The sequence below is a fragment of the Natator depressus genome, chromosome 7, assembly GCF_965152275.1.
Source record: "Natator depressus isolate rNatDep1 chromosome 7, rNatDep2.hap1, whole genome shotgun sequence".
NCBI classification, from domain to species: domain Eukaryota; kingdom Metazoa; phylum Chordata; order Testudines; family Cheloniidae; genus Natator; species Natator depressus.
Genome location: NC_134240.1, coordinates 101,875,073 through 101,898,616, shown reverse-complemented (window position 1 = coordinate 101,898,616; position 23,544 = coordinate 101,875,073). Strand labels below are relative to the sequence as shown.

Here is a 23,544-nt window from a genome sequence, read left to right as displayed (position 1 = left end):
TAAAGGACATTTGCAACAAGCTCTTGAGACAGTTGATATAAGACAATGCATCTATCTACATACCTCTATACTGTGTGAATAGTTTTTAAGGGCAAGGTTAACAACACTGTAGTACTTACTTTTATCTGTATGCATCCCCACCCCCTCTTTTCTTTTCTTTTCTTTCTCCCAGAAGAGGATTCACATTTGAAAATAAGCAGAAAGTGAATTATTCATACCAGGACAGATAAAAGGGAGAACATTTCGTAGACTAAAATATTTAGACCCCTAGCTCTGAATTTGATCACACAGGCTAACTCGGCATCTTGAGAACTGAAATGTACCTAAATTAAGTGGTATAAAGTATACATATAAAATAGTGAACATTAATCAGAAAAGAAACCTCTAGCAGTAATATCAACATCAGTGTTTTACCTTTAATACGGAATTAGTTCAAATACAATTAAATGCACATGCAATTAATCAACATTCTTATGTTGTCCTACTTAACAACATCTAAACAGCTCATGTGAAATCCCTGCATAAAATAGGCTCCGTGCAGAAATGTGCCATATGTCAATATTCAATTAAACAGTGTTAATAAAACAATTAAAAAAGAACTAAGAGGGGCATGGATATGAAGTGCTCCTGCCATACACTAGTTGGTCTTTAAACATTTTCTAAAGAAATGCAATAAAAAACTATTAAAATATTTATGTAAAGTTTGCATTAGTTCTGTTTAATGTACTCAGTAGAAATCCTACCAGTGGTTTAAAATGCAAAACTACTTAATATTACATAAAAAGAACAGGAGTACTTGTGGCATCTTAGAGACTAACAAATTTATTAGAGCATAAGCTTTCGTGGGCTACAGCCCACTTCATCGGATGCATAGAATGGAACATATAGTAAGAAGATATAGATAGATAGATATATATACAGAGAAGATGGAAGTTGCCATACACACTGTAAGAGGCTAATTAATTATGATTAGCTATTATCAGCAGGAGAAAAAAAATATTACATAGTTGTTCATTGGTTATGTTAAAAAAAACATTCCCAGTTTTAGAATTTCTAAGCTGTCTAATGCCTTCTACTATTTTGGTGGGGAGAGAAGAGCTACTTCCCCTCTTTAACTGAGAACAAGACCAACGACATTCATTTGTTTCTGAGGAATTGTGCTTTCAACTACTTATCTACGAGGTAACACTACCGTTAGTGTACCATAGTGGGGACTGTGGCTGAAGCAATATTAACCTTGAATTAGATTCTGCCACCCTTCCTCATATAGTAGTCCCAAATAGGGTGACCAGATGTCCCGATTTTATAGGGACGGTCCCAATTTTTGGGTCTTTTTCTTATATAGGCTCCTATTATCCCCCACCTCCATCCCGATTTTTCACATTTCCTGTCTGGTCACCCTAGTCCCAAATGAATCACAATCTCACCCAAAATCATTACTTGTGGAGCTACACTGTAACCTTAAAATTTGCCCCGAATAAGGCTGGCATGTAGCTGCACTACCCCAGGTGCTGAACAAAGAATGAATTGAGAGTGACTCAGAGAATCACGAAGCCTCCCCTGCTCCCCCATTTGCTTTGTGGAGCAGCTTTCTCTGCCCTGTGAACCTGGCCAGGTGCTGTAGGTTATGAATAAAGGGGTGGAGCCAGGGCTCACAATGAAGAATGACAGCTGAGTAGCTCCTGATCTCCTCACCATCACGGGAGCCACACTCTGAGCAGGGACTAGCAGGGAAGCTTTATTCCCTGAACAACTGAGTCAGGCTGTGGCAATCAAGTTCATTATGACTGCCCTTCTCTGCCTTCCAGGCACTAGCTCTCCAGGCACTAGCTGAGGGAAAGAGTTTCAGGACCCAGCTCATGATCTCTCCCACCCAGCCCCCAAGGGGGAGATTAAACAGTCTGCAACATTAGTGGCTCCCCTTGCACTCAGGGACCTTGCACTCAGCCCTTGCACTCAGGGACCACTGAGGCTTCTGGGCTCTCTCTCCTTGCATATCCAACACAGCAAACATAGCCTGCCCATTGAAGTAGAAACAGTTTATACATAGTGAGGGCCGGATTCTGATGCTGTAGTGCATTATTCCCTAGGAAACCCCACTGATGCCAGCAGGGGTATTTGGGAAGAAAGGTGCTATTCAGCATGAGCAAGGCTATTGGAATCCAGCCCTTCATGGAGAGCTTACACAAGAGAGAGGGATTATTACTTTGTTCCAAAACATTGTGCTGGTGCAGCAGTTCTTTTGATTTGTGTGGGCTCCTCCTCTCCCCAGTGCATACCAGAGAAGCCTCTTATCACTTGATAAGTAAACCAATGTAATCAAGTCCAATTCTGTGCTATCTGCATGGGAATTGGAAAAATCTAACATGAAATCTTTCCCATGTACATGAACAAAACATGGCTCAGGTCACCATATGAACTGCACACTAGGGATTTAAAAGGCTTATAAGTAAGATGTGAAAGACATTCACATTAATGGATTCAACAATTCAGTCTCTTCTCTGCCCTTTCCTACTAAGTGAATTCATTACCTATCAAAAGTTATTGCTGGTCCTTTTTTATTCCATTTACTTCCACTACCAGTCACTGACATGCATGTTCAAACTAATTGCTCCAGGGTGTACCTACTTTATTTGGGGTGCATGCCAATTGTGGGGATAGGGAAGCATCTCTGACTTCCTCAAGGCAGTGACACATTCTTAGATAATTTCAGTGAGGGGCGGGGAGAAGATAAAAATGTCACATCCCCTCATTCTGGGCTTTTTTTTTTAAAATTAGCATGACTCCTTTGGTTCACAGCAGCTGCATTCACTGCAGCAAGGAGGCAGGCATCTTCTGAGACTGTGACATTAATCCATAGTCAACTGCTGCATATTGCAATGCAGGCGAACTCCTCCCCCCCCCGAAAACAAAGTAGCATATTCCCCTGCCTCCAACCAGACTGAAGTGCCATAGTCCTGACGTTGCCAAGAGAATGTGCATGTATTTTTTTCCTAAGAATTGTCAGGTTGAGCGACCAACATTTCTGTCTCTGATAATACCACTCCAACAAACTTTCCTAATACAAAGCCACTTTCATGTCCACGCATTTGTGACCTTCTTAGAAGAATGCACTTGCAATTCTGATGGAAATGGCTCCAAATATGTACACAACCACGTCTCTTCTGAAAATAACACCAATTATTCTTAAATAGATCAGAAAGTGGCTGCTAGCCTAAACCCTTTCAGTAACAACTATGAAAAGCCCATTTCAAATAAGCCTTATTATTACACTAAATCAATATACCTGTGAGTTTAAAGGAAATCAAGTGCATTTCTTATTTAAGCATTACTTTCTTTTGCGATACTTCAGAAAAACACTAAAATTGGACACTAGGGCAAGATACTAGCTTTTCTCCCCTTTTCCTTTCGCTAAATGCAGCAACAGATTCTCAAAAGTTGATTCATCGTCTTCTTTCTAAATAAACAAAAACCGCAACGTAGTATATTTGTTAGAGTATTAGTGTCCAATAAAACAGTGTCTCTACTACAAACAATACCACTAGAGGCAACATTATCCAGTAGACAGAATACTGGACTGAGAATCAGGAGACCTGGGTTATACTCCCATCTAGGCCAATAACCTTCCCCCTTCACGTCTCATTTTCTCCATCTGTAAAATAGGGATACTGCTACCTACATTGGTTTGTAAAGTACTTTGAGATACACAGATGAAATAAGAGCTTATTATTATTCATCAAAGTGGCACAGACTAGCAATGATCTACTTATACTTTTAACAAATTAAACATTTTTCTGGTATTTATTTAAAATAGTGTTTTTCATTTTAACTAACAATTCGAGTCATTGATCAAGTCAGGGCAAATTTTAACCATCAACTCCCTGCTCACCCTTCCAAAACAAAATATTATCCAGTACATGCTATATTAAAAAGCTATAGCTGATTAACATTTCATTACAGTTTATAAGTCACCTTTTGAATGACCAGAAACTATGTAATAGACACATCATATTTTAGGGGTTGCAACATTGCACCTTAGTTTGGCAGGTGAATGAGTCTTTGGAAACAGTAGATGCTTACATTTCACATTCAGTTTCATAAGAAACCCGCATCATCCCACTGCTCCGCAATTTCTCACACACATGCAAAACTCTGTTTCAGAGGTGTTTTCTATCATAATTATTGCCAGCGTTTATGTTGACCCTACTGCAAACGCCTACTAATGGTGCCATTTGGTGTGGCTTTTTAATATTTTATCTGGTTTTATCTGATCTGTATTAGGATACTTTGAGATATATTCTGTTTTAATTCCTTGTGTAGCACCCTGAGTACTTTGGCAGTTCATAAATAAATAAAGTTATTAATTCTTCTTATTATTTGTCCAATTTAAACAAGAGAAAGCACCACTAAGGTCTATCAAACCAGCCATCCTATCATCACCCCCACCATGACAAAATGCAGTTAGATCCATTTGAAAACGTAGATAAAATTTCAACACACACTCACACATGTACGCACACATACACGCTGGAACATCAGATCCATAATGGAAAATTTTGCTTATTAACAGGTACTCATAATGCCCTGTTTCCAGCAGAACATAGTGGGTTTTAAACACTGTTATTCCAACTTTTGATGTGGTTACTAAATTATAGTGTTAAACTAATCTTTGCAGCCAATAATTTCAAAAGTGTTTCTTCAAAACCAACACCCAACTAGGGGTACTGTCTAATACAGGAAATGTTGTTTCATCAAACTTGACATTTACTGCAAAAAAACAAAATGCATACATAGAATTTATGAGTCGCCATGACATATTTATTAAGCATTAGATTGTGCTTTTACAACTGGTCTTCAAAGATTTTTCATCTCTGAGCCAAAGTGTCATCTTTTCTAATGACTCATAATGAAGACACATTCCATTTAGCTTAATTTTACTGGCTCATCAGTCTTTTATTCTCAAGCGGATAAGTTGTTCTTTTTAGCATGTTCACCCCCACATAAGAGTGGCCATTAACTATCCTTTTTCATTATGTAAAAATCAGCTAATCAGGACTGTCCAAGAAATAAATGAGGTTATGATTAACGAGAGAGAAACATCTGCTTAGAATTATCCAGACTGCTGTTTCAGGACTGATAAGGCATTTATTGCCACAGTATTAAATTACAACAAGCATAAACTGTGTTTTTTGGGGAAATGTAGGACCTGCTTTACCTAAAGGGGAGAGGAGAAAAACGTAGTCTTGGAGCATGTTCTATCCTGAGTTAATGGAGAACCATCCCCACTGCCAACTACAATCCCTGAAAACTGTGTTGACAAAACTAACAGTGAAGGAAAATAGAATGAAATCCCGAGCCTTATGCAAAGAACTGTGGTAGTGTGATAAAATTGCATCTTTGAAACCATGGAAGAAGCAGCACTTCTGGTAAGCCTATGATAAAAAATAAACACATGCACCTTTCAAAAATCACAACATTCAAAGGGTCGGAATTCTCTTTCAGCCCCAGACATAAACTTTCCATTTATTTTATAACAAATGGAAGCACTGTAACAGTCATAGAGAATAATATGGACCATATCCAGCTCACGTGAATGCACACCATTCCCACTGAAAATGTGTGTGTATCTATTATTAAAATTTGACTCTACAAAACCCCTGTAAAATTCAGTTCAAGTATAACTTGTCTAGACAGGAGACTCTTATTTTGTTAGGAGAGCCTGACACATACCATTCCAATGTCACATGTTTTAGAAACTTGTTTTATTGACATTTGAACATCATTTTAAAAACAACAATGAAAGTTTAGAAAAATATCATCTGCCACAGCCATCAGGTAAAATACCACATCAAAGCTGCCCTGCATGTTAACTGTCCTAACTTGGTTTTCTTAGACACAAAATAGAATATCATGTAGGAATAGGGCAGTGTGCCCCTTATCTATAACTAAAGAACATTTAGACAGTGTAAATATGTGGATCAGGGCAAGGAACAGGCAATCCCTGCTCTGATCCAGTGAGGTCTGAGAAAAAATAAATTGCTAGGAACAATCCCATTCAAAGACAGAATGAATTTTTCCAGCCCTCATGATTGTGGAGACAAGCTTGAAAACATAAACCCTAAGGCTCAAAACCGAGAAGGCACTAAAAAAAACTCAATGTTTGTTATTATTTTTAAAAAACCTCATCATTTTTAAAGCAATCTTGTGATGTTGGGGGTCTGACTCAATTTTTGAACAACTTGGAGTTGGCAATAAGTCATGTGTTTTTATTACTGTAGCTCTTGTCCTTCCTCACCCTATCTTCTCCCTTCTGTGGTGTTACCTCCACTTGGTTCCTCAAATCCAAAATGTATTTTAAGCTTTGAAGCAAGGGAACATGACTTCTTATTGGAAACAAACAGATCTAGAATACTTATGGATGTTGTAGCCAGAGCCATCCCTAGGGTACGGCAAATTGGGGTGACAGCCCTGGGCCCCGTGCTCCGGGGGGCCCTGTGCTTCGTGAGGAGTCGGGTGGCGAGGTGAGGTGGGTGGTAGGTGGGGGGGGGGAGGAGCCCCCCTACCAGCCTCCCGCTCCCCACAGCACCTCCTGCCTGCCGGTGGTCCCACCAATCAGCACCTACCCCTCCCTCCCAGCGCCTACCGCCAATCAGCTGTTTCACCACATCTGGAGGCGCTGTGGGGGAGGGAGAGGACTCAGAGTACTTGGGGGAGGGGGCAGAATTGGGTGCGGAAGAGGCAGGGCAGGAAGGGGGGGCAGAGCAGGGATGGGAAGAGGTGGGGCGGGGGTGGGGTCGGGGGGAGCACCCACGGCAGATAGAAACTCGGCACTTATGTCCAGGGCCCTGCACCCCCCTAGGGACAGCTCTGGTTGTAGCCATACTATTATGATAAAATAAATGGATTGAACCACATATTAAAATATGCAGCTTTAGGAAGACTATAAAATTCACTACCTATTTACAGAAATCTTTGATGTGCTACTCCTAAAATACATGAGTTGTGCTTTATTTTGTTTTTTAGGTGGGACATATCCTATAGCACATGTACTGTACTCCATCGATATTTAAAATGACGTGCAATCTAGACCATAACTCTGGCTAAATTAACATACGTATGACAAATAATGAATGGTAGTTGGGGAAGAAAGGTATGTGGAAGAGCAAGTACATCCAGTCAGTCTTAAGCAACTCAACCCAAGAAATCCGCAACAGCAAATCCCTTGCTGACAGTGGTGGGCCTATTGAAATCAGACATTAACAAAAAGACCAACAACTAATGCTACTTGAAAATTACATCTTGTAGTTTCCAGGTAGGTCCTGCATTAGCTACAGTGAAAGCTTAGTGTAGTTTAACTGCAGGCTAAAAAATCCTGTTGCCCTCCTGGGCCCGAAAGTGAACTTGCATTTAGTTTCCAGAGAAACTAACTGAAGTCCCACACATGGTGTAGCAGTAGGTTGGGTTCCAGAAGAAGGACCAGGGAGTGAATTGTATTGTTCTTTTTGATTCCTTCAATCTCTAGATCAGTGGTTCTTAACCTAGGGTGCATTTACCCCCTGGGGATGCGAGATGCCCTTTCTGGAGGTGCGAGACATACCAGAATTTTTTTAGAAGGTAAATCATCGAAAACACAAATTAAGCACAGGCACGTAAGTACAACTACTTTGTTTCATCAAACCTATGTATTTATTAACATTATACATTTTTTAACGATTCATAGAATCATAGAATATCAGGGTTGGAAGGGACCCCAGAAGGTCATCTAGTCCAACCCCCTGCTCGAAGCAGGACCAATTCCCAGTTAAATCATCCCAGCCAGGGCTTTGTCAAGCCTGACCTTAAAAACCTCTAAGGAAGGAGATTGTACCACCTCCCTAGGTAACGCATTCCAGTGTTTCACCACCCTCCTAGTGAAAAAGTTTTTCCTAATATCCAATCTAAACCTCCCCCATTGCAACTTGAGACCATTACTCCTCGTTCTGTCATCTGCTACCATTGAGAACAGTCTAGAGCCATCCTCTTTGGAACCCCCTTTCAGGTAGTTGAAAGCAGCTATCAAATCCCCCCTCATTCTTCTCTTCTGCAGACTAAACAATCCCAGCTCCCTCAGCCTCTCTTCATAAGTCATGTGCTCTAGACCCCTAATCATTTTTGTTGCCCTTCGCTGGACTCTCTCCAATTTATCCACATCCTTCTTGTAGTGTGGGGCCCAAAACTGGACACAGTACTCCAGATGAGGCCTCACCAGTGTGGAATAGAGGGGAACGATCACGTCCCTCGATCTGCTCGCTATGCCCCTACTTATACATCCCAAAATGCCATTGGCCTTCTTGGCAACAAGGGCACACTGTTGACTCATATCCAGCTTCTCGTCCACTGTCACCCCTAGGTCCTTTTCCGCAGAACTGCTGCCTAGCCATTCGGTCCCTAGTCTGTAGCGGTGCATTGGATTCTTCCATCCTAAGTGCAGGACCCTGCACTTATCCTTATTGAACCTCATCAGATTACTGTAATATGATTACTGTAATATACAAACAAAAAATATATCCAGGTTTAAAGAACTGACCTATTTCAACGGTTTTTGATAAGGGGTGCGAGAACATATTTTGAGAACCAAAGGGGTGCAGGCTGGAGTAAAGGTTAAGAACCACTGCTCTAGATGTTACATAAAATAATGGGAAAATCCCCTTGATGGACTGCTCTTCAGTGCATTCTATAGTCACTAACACCTTTAAAATACATATACAAAATTCAACAGTGAATAATAAAAGATCATTAATAAGCTGGCATTTTTCCCTATAAAACTCTTTATCAAAGCAACAAATTAATTTTTTTTCTGCAGAACTTTTGGAAGAGACTAAAAATTCTGAGAAATTGAATACAAGCCCAGGGAGTGTCACTAGGAGCAAAGAAAAGATAAATTCTAGAGGCCACTGGACTTACTGTCATCTCTCAGTCCCAGGAATCTAAATAAGAAATGAGCATCAAAATGAAAATACCTAGCAGAAAATTCATTTAAAGCATGTTTTCAAAATCAGGGCTGAACGTTTACAATTTTCTTTGTCTTTTCAGAACAAGAATGTAGTACCTGCCAACTTTTCTGCGAAGGGAAGCAGATGCCTCTTTGTTTCAGCATAGCATTTTAACGCATCAGAGAGTGCAAGACAAAGTCACCACCTAACTTTCAGTGCCACTAAAACATTGAACACCTAAGGAAAAACAGCATGCTTTTTCCAAAGTATTTCCACTTTAATCCATATGGTTGCAAACTCTGAGATCTACCTGGTTGGGAGATGGGAACATTGTGGGGGAATAATCAAGAAGTCATCTGAGAGCTTTTCAAACAATGTGTGGGGTTAGTTGGAACATTAATGTGTCAACTGCCAAAATGAAAAATGACTTGGTGGCATCTGAGAGGCCTTCATTTAAGTTCTGATGCTCATGTGCCACACGTGCTGGAACATAATATTTAGCTGGGTGTTTATAAGATTTATGTAAAGATATTTTTCTCCCTTCCTCTTTGCCAATTATTTATTTTGAAGCCATGGATTATTATATTTTGTCTGTGTTTTTATTAACATCGCCATCAGTACTGTTTCTTGCCACAGGAGAGGGAGCAGACATTCCTCCTGCATTATTACAGCTGAGTCTCTTCTCTAGCCTCCCTACCAAGTGAAGTTAGAATACAGTTATCTGAAAACATGACATTAAAGACAGGAAGTAAGAATTTAAAGCTAACATTCCTTTATCTTGTTAAGTACACTAGCAAGTATGTTCTCCTAACACTTTTTATAAAGCTTATTAGCAGATACAACTGTTTGCTTTACTCTGATGCTAGTGACAGAGAAACTTTACACAAGAAAATACCTTGTGTTCTCTTGATTCAAGGCTATTACCAGATTGCAGCATCTAAAACTAATGTTCTTAGTGAATCACACGTCTTCAGTTCCCAGCTGGCTCCACAATCTTTTGACCTCGGGGTAGTGTAAACATGTTCTTACATAAATTCATTGTGTGACACAGAACAGCTATTTTCCAGGACATTGGAGGACATGGGATAAAAAGGGCATGGACATGTTCATGACACGGTGACATGCAATCACCATGGTGGTCACAATAGTGGCTCTAGAACAGCAGTTTGGTTCTTTTCTCCTTCCCATTCTATGTCTTATATTAATATAAATATTTGTAATTCATCTTTTCCCCAGCTTGCCTTTTTGTGGGTTTAAAAAAAAAGGGAGGGTGGGAGACAGATCAAACCATCAAAGCTCTCTCTCCTGATTCCATTGGGTACTTCCATTTTGACATAACCCAAAACTGGTACAACAATGGAACTACACAGCAGAGTAGCAGCCAAATCCACATGTACATAACTAACATTTCTATTACCAATTTACAATATTACTTACAGGACTGTGGAATAATCTGGCCATGCAACTGGAGGAAATTTCAAATTGTGCATGTGTAAATTCCATGTTACTTGGAACCCCGTTACTTATTATTTCTTTGATTGCACAAAGTGGCCTGGAGACAAGTCCTAGGTGAAGACTGGCTGCCTGTGAAGTTTCAACTTGTAAAATCCAGCCACTGTTATGTTGTATGGGGTGAAATGTCTTAACACTAGGAGTAGTAGTATATATATTTTCTTCCCCATAAAACAAAAATTGGTAAATAGATTTTGCTCAAACCTCCCAAAAATATAATCTTTGGTCTGAGATCAAGCATGAACAGTTTAATCAAAAAGATTTTTTTTTTCAAAAAGTTGAGAGACTGTGAATACAGAAAGAAAAGGAGTACTTGTGGCACCTTAGAGACTAACCAATTTATCTGAGCATAAGCTTTCGTGAGCTACAGCTCACTTCATCGGATGCATACTGTGGAAAATACAGAAGATGTTCTTATACATACAAACCATGAAAAAATGGGTGTTTACCACTACAAAAGGTTTTCTCTCCCCCCCACCCCACTCTCCAGCTGGTAATAGCTTATCTAAAGTGATCACTCACCTTACAATGTGTGTGATAATCAAGGTGGGCCATTTCCAGCATAAATCCAGGTTTTCTCCCCCCCGCCCCCCCACAAACCCACTCTCCTGTTGGTAATAGCTTATCTAAAGTGATCACTCTCCTTACAATGTGTATGATAATCAAGGCGGGCCATTTCCAGCACAAATCCAGGTTTTCTCCCCCCTCCCCCTTTTTTTTTCCCACACACACAAACCCACTCTCCTGTTGGTAATAGCTTATCTAAAGTGATCACTCTCCTTACAATATGTATGATAATCAAGGTGGGCCATTTCCAGCACAAATCCAGGGTTTAACAAGAACGTCTGAGGAACGGGGAGGGGTGAGGGGGCGGGGGTGTAGGTAGGAAAAAACAAGGGGAAATAGGTTACCTTGCATAATGACTTAGCCACTCCCAGTCTCTATTCAAGCCTAAGTTAATTGTATCCAATTTGCAAATGAATTCCAATTCAACAGTCTCTCGCTGGAGTCTGGTTTTGAAGTTTTTCTGTTGTAATATCACTACTTTCATGTCTGTAATCGTGTGACCAGAGAGATTGACGTGTTCTCCCACTGGTTTATGAATGTTATAATTCTTGACATCTGATTTGTGTCCATTTATTCTTTTATGCATCCGATGCAGTGAGCTCTAGCTCACGAAAGCTTATGCTCAAATAAATTGGTTAGTCTCTAAGGTGCCACAAGTACTCCTTTTCTTTTTGCGAATACAGACTAACACGGCTGTTACTCTGAAACCTGTCATTATGCAAGGCACTGCATTTAGCCGTATGGAGTGGAAATCTATCAACTGCATGAAAAAACTTGTACAGATACAGACAGACATCATCTTCCTTTCCAAATGCAAACTGATGGACATAGTACCAAAAGGACTGAAGGTAAAAAATTCATTACAATCTACATACCACACAGACTATGCTGACAGCTTGTGCCACACACTCTCAAAGAAACTGCGGAATCACCTGATCAACATCCTCTACAGCAAACAGGGAAAGATAAAGAATGAGCTCTCAAAAATGGATCCTCTCATAAAAAACCAACCTTCCACACAAACTTCCTCGTGGCTGGACTTTACTAAAACTAGACAAGCCATTTACAACACACACTTTGCTTCTCTACAAAAGAAAAAGGACACTAAACTTTCTAAATTACTACATGCCACAAGGGGCCACAGCAATGGTTTCCTCAACCCACCCAGCAATATTGTTAACCTATCCAACTATACTCTCAGCCCAGCAGAAGCAGCTGTCCTATCTCGGGGCCTCTCCTTCTGTCCCTCCACCCCCACGAACATGATACAGTTCTGTGGTGACCTAGAATCCTATTTTCGACGTCTCCGACTCAAGAAATATTTCCAACACACCTCTGAACAACATACTAATCCACAGAGACCTCCCTATCAACACTACAAAAAGAAGGATTCTAGGTGGACTCCTCCTGAAGGTCGAGACAGCAGACTGGACTTCTACATAGAGTGCTTCCGCCGATGTGCACGGGCTGAAATTGTGGAAAAGCAGCATCACTTGCCCCACAACCTCAGCCGTGCGGAACACAATGCCATCCACAGCCTCAGAAACAACTCTGACATCATAATCAAAAAGGCTGACAAAGGAGGTGCTGTTGTCGTCATGAATAGGTTGGAATATGAACAAGAGGCTGCTCGGCAGCTCTCCAACACCACTTTCTACAAGCCATTACCCTCTGATCCCACTGAGAGTTACCAAAAGCAACTATAGCATTTGCTCAAGAAACTCCCTGAAAAAGCACAAGATCAAATCCGCACAGACACACCCCTGGAACCCCGACCTGGGATATTCTATCTACTACCCAAGATCCATAAACCTGGAAATCCTGGGCGCCCCATCATCTCAGGCACTGGCACCCTGACAGCAGGATTGTCTGTCTATGTAGACTCCCTCCTCAGGCCCTACGCTACCAGCACTCCCAGCTACCTTCGAGACACCACTGACTTCCTGAGGAAACTACAATCCATCGGTGATCTTCCTGATAACACCGTCCTGGCCACTATGGATGTAGAAGCCCTCTACACCAACATTCCACACAAAGATGGACTACAAGCCATCAAGAACACTATCCCTGATAATGTCACGGCTAACCTGGTGGCTGAACTTTGTGACTTTGTCCTTACCCATAACTATTTTACATTTGGGGACAATGTATACCTTCAAATCAGCGGCACTGCTATGGGTACCCGCATGGCCCCACAGTATGCCAACATTTTTATGGCTGACTTAGAACAACGCTTCCTCAGCTCTCGTCCCCTAACGCCCCTACTCTACTTGCGCTATATTGATGACATCTTCATCATCTGGACGCATGGAAAAGAAGCCCTTGAGGAATTACACCATGATTTCAACAATTTCCATCCCACCATCAACCTCAGCCTGGTCCAGTCCACACAAGAGATCCACTTCCTGGACACTACAGTGCTAATAAACAATGGTCACATAAACACCACCCTATACCGGAAACCTACTGACCGCTATTCCTACCTACATGCCTCCAGCTTTCACCCTGACCACACCACACGATCCATTGTCTACAGCCAAGCTCTGCGATATAACCACATTTGCTCCAACCCCTCAGACAGAGACAAACACCTACAAGATTTCTATCAAGCATTCTTACAACTACAATACCCACCTGCGGAAGTGAAGAAACAGATTGATAGAGCCAGAAGAGTTCCCAGAAGTCACCTACTACAGGACAGGCCTAACAAAGAAAATAACAGAACGCCACTAGCCGTCACCTTCAGCCCCCAACTAAAACCCCTCCAACGCATTATTAAGGATCTACAATCTATCCTGAAGGATGACCCAACACTTTCACAAATCTTGGGAGACAGGCCAGTCCTTGCCTACAGACAGCCCCCCAACCTGAAGCAAATACTCACCAGCAACCACATACCACACAACAGAACCACTAACCCAGGAACCTATCCTTGCAACAAAGCCTGTTGCCAACTGTGCCCACATATGTATTCAGGGGACACCATCACAGGGCCTAATAACATCAGCCACACTATCAGAGGCTCGCTCACCTGCACATCTACCAATGTGATATATGCCATCATGTGCCAGCAATGCCCCTCTGCCATGTACATTGGTCAAACTGGACAGTCTCTACATAAAAGAATAAATGGACACAAATCAGATGTCAAGAATTATAACATTCATAAACCAATCAGAGAACACTTCAATCTCTCTGGTCACGCGATTACAGACATGAAAGTTGTGATATTACAACAGAAAAACTTCAAAACCAGACTCCAGCGAGAGACTGTTGAATTGGAATTCATTTGCAAATTGGATACAATTAACTTAGGCTTGAATAGAGACTGGGAGTGGCTAAGTCATTATGCAAGGTAACCTATTTCCCCTTGTTTTTTCCTACCTACACACCCCGCCTACCCCCCATTCCTCAGACGTTCTTGTTAAACCCTGGATTTGTGCTGGAAATGGCCCACCTTGATTATCAGACATATTGTAAGGAGAGTGATCACTTTAGATAAGCTATTACCAACAGGAGAGTGGGTTGGGGGGGGGGAAGGGGGGGGAGAAAACCTGGATTTGTGCTGGAAATGGCCCACCTTGATTATCATACACATTGTAAGGAGAGTGATCACTTTAGATAAGCTATTACCAGCAGGAGAGTGGGGTGGGGGGAGAGAAAACCTTTTGTAGTGGTAAACACCCATTTTTTCATGGTTTGTATGTATATGAACATCTTCTGTATTTTCCACAGTATGCATCCGATGAAGTGAGCTGTAGCTCACGAAAGCTTATGCTCAAATAAACTGGTTAGTCTCTAAGGTGCCACAAGTACTCCTTTTCTTTTTGCGAATACAGACTAACACGGCTGTTACTCTGAAACCTGTGAATACAGAGCATTATATGGGAAGTCTCACTCTGTCCTTAACAATAGCTTTTGCCTACAATTGGTAAATTGCTTGCCAGTTCTAATGCAAGATAAAGTTGGTAATTATCCTATAAAATTATCAAAGTTACTAACGAGACTAGCGAAATTTGTAATCATCACTAGCCATCTGATCAGGAAAGATACCTCTCTTTTTCCCCCCCTCAAACACAGAATATTCCTTTTTATTTAAAAAAAAACTTGCAAAAAGATCAAAGCACACACATTTGAACACTAATGAATAATTGCTGACATTAGAAAACAATACCATGGTTTACTTTTAGCAAAGATATGACAGTTTACAATACTTAGCAGTATTCAATTCTATGCATAAAACATGCAATCCTTATACAACCAAACAACTGTTGCAAGTGACCTTATTGGGGGCATGAATTGGCGTTTATGTTGCACTCCCCATCAGTACCCAACTCGGGCCAAGGAAGCTAATGATCCAACAACTAGACCAAATTTGGTGATGTATCCTGGTCACATGCCACTTGAGGCACGTTGTGCATATGCTAAGCAGAAGAAGTGACCTTACTTCATTTTTTCAAAATTAATAAAACAATGGTATGAACACTACCCTTTCCCACTAACTGTTAATAACTGACTCCCAATATCTCAATGCAGTGCACACATTTAGACTGGTACCAATGTGGAAGTCAATTGCATTTTGGCTTTCAGAACAACTTTTTACTGCCACTAAAGTGTAACTACAATTGTCAGCTTGCTCTGAAACACTGCAGTATGACTCCTGTACTTGCAGATAAAATAGTCAGGGAGTTACAGTCTCCTTGACCAAATTACAGCAGTGAATTACAACAGCAAGTATATTCTGGGAGGCCCTATTTCTCCATTTAATAATTTTGTTTGTTTTGACTCGTTTTCTTTATCCACATTTCAAGCCAATGATTATATACAAATATGTCAATTAATTAACAATATTGTCAGTTATTTTCTTTGGCAGTAGAAGTCCTTTATTTCCTTTTAAATCATGCCAGCTAGAGCATCATCAACAGGCCAGTCATGATTCCTATTCAGAAAGAACAGGTTGGGAGGAACATCGGGATTTTTTTTCCCTACAGAAGCATGCACAAAGTATTTTTATGACTAAGAAAAGATTCGATGAACGGTTTAGGCCAAAATTTCAAATGTGAGTGCCTAAAGTTAAGGGCTTAAGGCCTGATCCAACTCCTAGTTAAATCAAGAGGAGGAGTCTTTCCACTTACTTGAATGGGAGTTGGATCAGATGCCATAATTAGGTCTTTAAATAAAATGTTCTGATTTTCAGAGGCGGTGAACACCGACATCTTTCATTGTCTTAAGTGGGAGCTGCATATGCTCATCCCCTCTGAAGATCAGATCACTTTTATTTATGGGCCTAAATATGGATTTAGATGCCTAGCTTTAGTCATCCTACTATGCAAATCTGCCATGGGGGTATTTCATTTCTGTTTTAGTCATCTCCTTCCTTCCCAAATGTGCCATTTTATAGATGAGGAAACGTAGGCAAAGTAAAGGTCAGTGATTTGCCCAAGGTCACGCAGGAAGTCTATGGCCTATCCACAGGCTCTCAGGCCTGTATTTTAACCATAAAAGCACCCACATGCAAATAGTAATGGCATACATTGTACAATAAATCTCAGGGAGAGAGTGTGCCCCTGAGCTGGGCATGGAGAGGATCAACCCCTTCCCTCCTGTGTAAGAGGTAGCCTCTACAACCCCGCTTAATCCAGGCTTCTTGAACACCTCTCTGCTGGTTGGATATCCACCCTTGGGAAGAAGACAAATTGGGGCAGGAGTAGACAGGTCAAAATGATGATAAATTATTATAATAATGGTGACATACACATCGTCCTCTTTCCAGCCACCAGGAGCTGACAGGGAAAAAGTTAACACATACCAGGGTTGAATTGTCTTTTCCATGAGAAACTTCTGCTTTTTCAAGGGGACCCTTGTGGTATTCACAGCCAGAGGAATCCCTGGTATTGTGCCTCCACTGTAGCATTACTGCCAGAACACAGTGCCGCTGCATAGTCAGACATGGCCCTTGACTTCTGGATATCTACACTTGCAAGGGATCTGCAGGGTTAGATGATTGTTCTCTTCTGTAGTGGGGCAGACTATGCCCCAGCAAGAGAAAGGCATGGGGAAATTTGCAGGGGAACAGGAGAGGATCATCTTTTTCTGTTCTTTATTTCTTTATTCAAATACATTATAAATGGACTTAACACAACACAAACTTGAAGGGAAATGGGCAATGAAATCCATGTGTTCTATATCTCCATTTAGATATGCCATATTACTCTTCTCAGGTTAGGGAGAATTATTATTTCCATAATAAGTGAGATGCTCAAGGTCATGTTGGAAGTCTGTGGTAAAGCTGGGAACAGGCCCCAGATTTCCTGAGTCTCAAGGAAGGGCCCTCAGAACAAAGCCATCCTTCTTCCCCACTCTTCCCTCAGATGCTCTCTAATTTATTATGAAATTACCACCCTATTTTAACTTTCCATCTTTGTCTGATTGACCCTTTTACATCCATGTGATTCAAAGTTAAAAAGGGCTAACATCTGTTCAAAGATGTGTTTCTTAATCATTGCCCACCCTAGCAAAGCATAGTATATAATTAACTGTGAGTGAGAAATTTAATTCACTTCAACTGGATTACTCACATGCTTCAAATTAAGCATGTGCTTAAATGCTTTGCTGAATAGATGCCTATTTTTGCGTAGGTATACAGTATGTTTCTGCTATCAGTATACAATTGCACCTAGAAAACAGTTACAGATTTGCCACATAACACTCCACTGACAAACTCAGATTTAATGTTAATTTTTTTTCTGGTTTCATTTACCATATTAAATCTGCTCTCCCTTTAAACCACATGCATAATTCCCATTAACTTTAATGGAATTTGCAAGCACATAAATTATTGTAGCTTGCACAATAAAAGTGCATCGGTATTATTTCATGTAATGCAGTATAATACAGTGAGGGCTACTTCGAATGAAATTTTATTTTGTAGCTGGTAGATGATTTGCAGATTTTGAAAGTCTCTTCAGATGACAAGAGTTTCTAAAACATTTTGAGGTATTGAAGAACTTCAAGGCACCCAGAAGTGCAATCATATTCTGGAACTAAATCATAAATGTGCCTGCAACATACATTCCCAAGATAGTCCTCTAAGACAGACAAATGGAATTTATTGCAAATAATTCTGCTTTTACCAAATATGACTTCTGTCTGGTCACTAAAATAAAAGTTCTCAAACACTGAGCAAAAATTTATGTAGGGAGATTTAAAGTATGCTTAATAGTTGAAGAACATAAAGCAAACCTGAAATCTATGTATGTGTCTGAGTATGTATTTACATAATCCTTCCCAGTGCCAACTATAAATGCTGCATAAAAACAAAACATGAACACATCTTCTGATCCTAAAAATCAACAAACTATTTAATTCACATTAAATATTCCCACAGATAACAGATGGTTTAACACACCATTCCCCAATTGGGTCAGCTAATGCATCTGAAATCATTTCTTGAAATACAACTCTAGCTTTGGAAAATCTCTACAGTTTTCAGTAAATGGGTTTTAACGTGAAGGCTACTCAGAGCAGCTGTTTCTGCTAAGTCTGGAAAACTGTACCCAGTTTTTGCATAACCCAATGCAGAATTTATGTCATTTAGGTTTCTGCCCCCCGATTCCTCAAGGGATAACATATTTTACATGAAACAATCAGCAGTAACATTACAGAGCATGCATGTCAGGACTTTGTCATCATTTATTTAAGGACAAATTGTAAAGGTATTTGTACTTAGTATTCCACTTTATTTCAAGCACACTGACAATAGCTTTTTCCAACACTCATCTTTGTAATAGGCAGTTTGTGTTTCATATGTTAAACTGCATTCTCCAAAAGGTTAATTTTGGTACTTTCTACTTTGTGTTACTTTAGTGCTGCTAAGCTGAGGATTTCAAAAGGCTTTACACAAATTAATCAATTAAGCCTTCAATGCCTGTGTGAAGCAAGTGGCTTTATCTCCATATTGCAAATGGAAAGCAGAGAGGTTAAGTGATTTAATCACCATCAGAGAAAGTGAGACTGTGGCACAGCTGGGAATAGAATCGACCCAACTCCCAGTCCCCAGCAGCTATAATCTCTAGGGGGCATATCATGCCCTCCATATTCACAAGTAGAGGTTACAGGATACAGCATATCCCAGCATGGAGGGGAGCTGAAAGGAACAGTGTTGCTGCGTTGAATTATTCCCCACCTATTGTGAGCCCGCAGAAACCCTTCTACTGGATATGGGCTGTGCTACTAGAAAGGGGATGGAAGGAGTCAAGGACATCATGTTCCACAAACCCATATACCTCAGGGATGATGAGGTTTCAGCCCTGGAGGCTGAAATTCCCTTTCAGGGAGATCCCAGGGCAGTGTAGGATTTCTTAACAGCATAGCTTGTGCAGGAGCTGTGCTGTCAGGGAACGGGAATGCATGTGGTGCGGGGAGAGGGGAGACCGATCAAGTATAGCAGCTCCATTTTGCCTTAGTGGATCCTCAGGGGAGACTTATGAGATGAAATCCAAACCAGCTCTGTGGAGATGGGTGGGGACACTCTTCCTCACAAAATAATTCTAATGGAAATAATCTGCCTACGGAATTATCTGGCCCTAGTTAAGCATCCTGCCTATTCTATTCTTTTCTTCTGAAGGCTTCTCTTCATAATTCTGAGAACCCAGCTACAACGACCTTCCAAAGTTCTTGGAAACAAAGTTAATCACAGTGCTGCTTCTAAACAATACAAATTTCAAGAGCGTGTTCTCTCCGACCATTCTCATACCCCATCATTCTATAGCTACATATTGCAACACAGGGCCTGCCTCTACATACACCATTGACACCACTGGAATGTAGCCACTGATTTCTGTGGGAAAAACATCAAGTCCTTAGATTGTAAACTCAGTGAAGCATAGATTATTTCTTCTTATACATCAGCATACTGCCATGAACGTCAACAGGAATAATGAATAGCACACAGATATTCATCCAGTACGCACTGTGAAGCAATGTACACAAAACTGGTGTTCACCAATATGTACCTTAACCAAGTTATTGACGTTGCTGCACTAATTTTGCTGTTGGATTCAAAACTGATGGTAGGATTTGATGGACAGAGGCATTATGACAATGTCACAGGTAACTGACAATTGTAAATTTAAACCATTTGTAGATCATCAGCAATAATTTGGCTTGCTCTGCTCCGGAGCATGGAAATAGCTCCAGTTAAAGCTTTTACTTATGATTGTATTTGGACCAGATGCATTGGGAGCTCCAGAACTACATATTTTGGAGGAAATTTCTTGATTTACTCAGCCAGTGGTATCCTTCTACAATTTTCTGGCCCCAAAATCTCTGCCAAAGATTGATAATTTGAGAGTTGTTTAGAATAGAGATTTGGATGGACAACTATCTCCGACCCAAGGGAAAACAATTGTATCTAATGTTGAAAAAGTAACTTTAGACCTGAGGCTATGATTATTAATAAAAAAATACTTGTTCTAACATACTGGTCCCCACATAGGCTAATGGTAATGGACCTCATAAATTCTGACCACTGCTGATGCTAAATTATCTCATATGTTTTGGGAATGGCCCTGTATCGAGAATTTTTGGTAAGAGGTGGGGAGGAGGACCAATTTGATATTGGATGCTAAACTGATGCCCTCCCACTTAAGTTTCATTTCAAGATACATCCTTGGTACCTGGAGATTATCTGACAAGGCAATGTGGTTCCAATGTGCAGCTTTGGTCACTAAAAAATTTATCCTGCAAAAATGGAAAAGTCAGTCCCCACCAAATACTGATGCCTGGCTCAGTGATATGGCTGACCTCGCAGCAAGCAAATGACTGGCATTCCACAAAAAAGGAATGCCCAAAATGCAAAGCAATTAGGGATGACTTTTTAGAGCTCTAGGATTAACATAGACCCTGAAGATAGGTATGTCACTTCTCCTCCCTTCCGTTTACCCTAACTCTCTTTATTTACATTGTGTATTATGATGAATCTGGTATATTAGTATATTTGTTGTATTTAGAAAAATTAATAAAAAATATAAATTAAAAAATCACATTTTGGTCCCGAAAAACTTAATGGATAGTAAGTAAAGATAATTTGTAAATAAAGGATTTTTTTAAAAAGTAAACCCCCATATTCCCAAATTGATGCATGATATCATCATTCCTGTTAATCAAGCAGATGCTTGAGTTCTCACATTAGCTGATCTGCAGTCCTTTCATGTGCTTTTTATCGCTTAAAGTCAGCACAACTTGCAGGCCTGAAGACATCTAAATCCAGTTGTTGACTGCAGGTAAAACAGAATTTAATATGTTTACTAATGTCAATATTAGTGGTTTTATGTTCTTTTAAATCTTTGATAGAGAATATGAATAGCTTCCTCAATTGTGGCATATTCTACATTCAGGAAATTAGGCATCCCCTTTGTCAAAGATTAAAAGAATATAAAACTAATACCATACTAAGCAAATTCAGTCTTCTTTTAGCTGCAATGAACAACTGGAACTGAATAATCTCAGAATGCTGCAATCTGCATCTTGTTTCAGACAGAGGAAATGAACTACTAAGAAGCACTGAAAATCAGCAACCATTGTGATTTGCAACCATTGTGGGTATAACACCGACTGGGAGAGTGAAGTGGACACTGTGCCACAGAGGGATGATGTTCGGGTCATCCGACTGAATGGTAATAAAAAGCATTATTCCTGGTTTTACCATGAAGTAGTCGAGAGGTGCCCTCACTGAGGTCCACACTGGTTACTTGTCACGAGCTTGAGTGCAGCACATGTTTCATACTGTGGACATTTGTTTTCATCCCCCACTCTACCCCCCCCCCAAGTTTATACAGTACAACCATTGTATGTCTGTGCTTGCAGCTTCGCTGACAGATGAAAAGAAGCATTTATTGCTAGAGTTCACCAGCTAGAAAACCTGCAGAAAATCCTTTTCGCTATTCTATAGTTTTAGGAAAATGTGATCATAGAATGTATCTGACCCTGGATCTGCAATGTAACACACACTTTATAGTATTTTGTATGAAACACAGAGGTCATTTTCTGTTAACTTGGATGGTTCCACCTCTGTCTGCTTCCGAGAATGTGGTTGGTACTGTTGGCATGAGAACTTAGGCCTAAAGAGGAAGGATGACCTCATGGTTAAGTCAAAGGACTAAAACTTGGGTGATCTGTGTTCAATTACTGGCCCTGACACAGGCTTCCTCAGTGACCCTGGGCAAGCCACTTAATTTCTCTGTACCTCTGTTCCTCACCCCTTGTCTATTTTGTCTAACTGGACTGTAAATTCTTCACGACATGGACCCTTTGTTTCTATGTGTATGTATAGAGCCTAGTACCAGGGGGCCCTGACCTCAGTCTCATAATAATGGACCGAACTAGTGGTACCAAAAAGAAACACACAGTTCTGTCCTGCCTACCTATGGGCATATCATACAGTACCAGCAAGTGCAGCTGAAACTTGCACAAAACACAGTCCATGTGGCCGGTAAGTGCAGATTTAGAGAGAACAGAGCTGAATAGGAATTGTTCACCACCCGCACAGAGGCTCTACTGCATGAACACCACACAGCTGGGGCTTTGCAGTTTGGGAGTATCATCTTTCCAGGGATGGCGGGACCAAGACAGATGGTAACTGCTTTATGTGGCATCATTTCCCCTCCCCCTCCAAGAAACCCATGGAACCTCCATTGAAAATTCCAGCAGGGGATTAATACTGACTGACTCATGCTCTACATCTCAGGGGCAGGGGGTGTGTGCACAGGCAGTCAGCCAATGGCAGCAGGGAGTATCAGGGAAGAACAGACCCTCCAGGAAGATGCTCCAGGACCCACAGGGTTTCCCTCAATATGTAAACAGAGGGAGTAACCACTGGAAAAACAAAAGGCTGATAACATGGAAAACACAGAGGGAATGGTTTTCTTTTCAATGTCTTATATAGAGATACTAGATTCTTACAACATGGTAATGAGAATTATAAGAGCCAAAATACAACCTGGAATGAAACACTATTGGCAGGAGTTTGTTTCCATAAGCGCTAGGAAGTAGACTTTCCCACAGATCCAAGCATTACATACCCCATCAGTTTTAAGACTATAATCCCTCCACTAGCACCTCCTGTGTGCAAGGAATATGAATCAGCTCTACTTACTCATTTCTCTCCAGACTGATGACTAGTTGTTTACTTTCAGTTTGTATTAGAAACTTCAGCAGTGCTGGGTGACTCTGAAAAATGAAAAAGAGGACAACTAAGTTCAATGCCAATAATATTCTCTTAGGGACTGATGCTGCAATGTGCTCAGCACCCAAATCCCGCTGTATACAATGGCAACTCAGGGAACCTGGCACGATAGGGCCCTTGTTCCTAGGAGGGAGAATGTAATGTTGAGAGAACATTAACTCTTCGCAATGCAACAGCTTATAAGCAATATTTCTCTGTTAATAAATAAGAGAGAACGGCAGTACGGGTATCAACTGGGTATCACACTTG

The 23,544-nt window shown here is 40.7% G+C and overlaps 1 protein-coding gene across 3 annotated transcripts in view; it reads right to left on the bottom strand.

The window, feature by feature from the left end:
- ADAM12 (ADAM metallopeptidase domain 12) overlaps positions 1–23,544 on the bottom strand; it is a 345,625-nt gene that overhangs the window by 219,194 nt on the left and 102,887 nt on the right. For all 3 annotated transcript variants that reach the window (XM_074959167.1, XM_074959165.1, XM_074959168.1), the window contains one exon: positions 23,206–23,279. In XM_074959167.1, the coding sequence (XP_074815268.1) occupies positions 23,206–23,279 (74 nt within the window). The remainder of the gene's footprint in view (positions 1–23,205; positions 23,280–23,544) is intronic.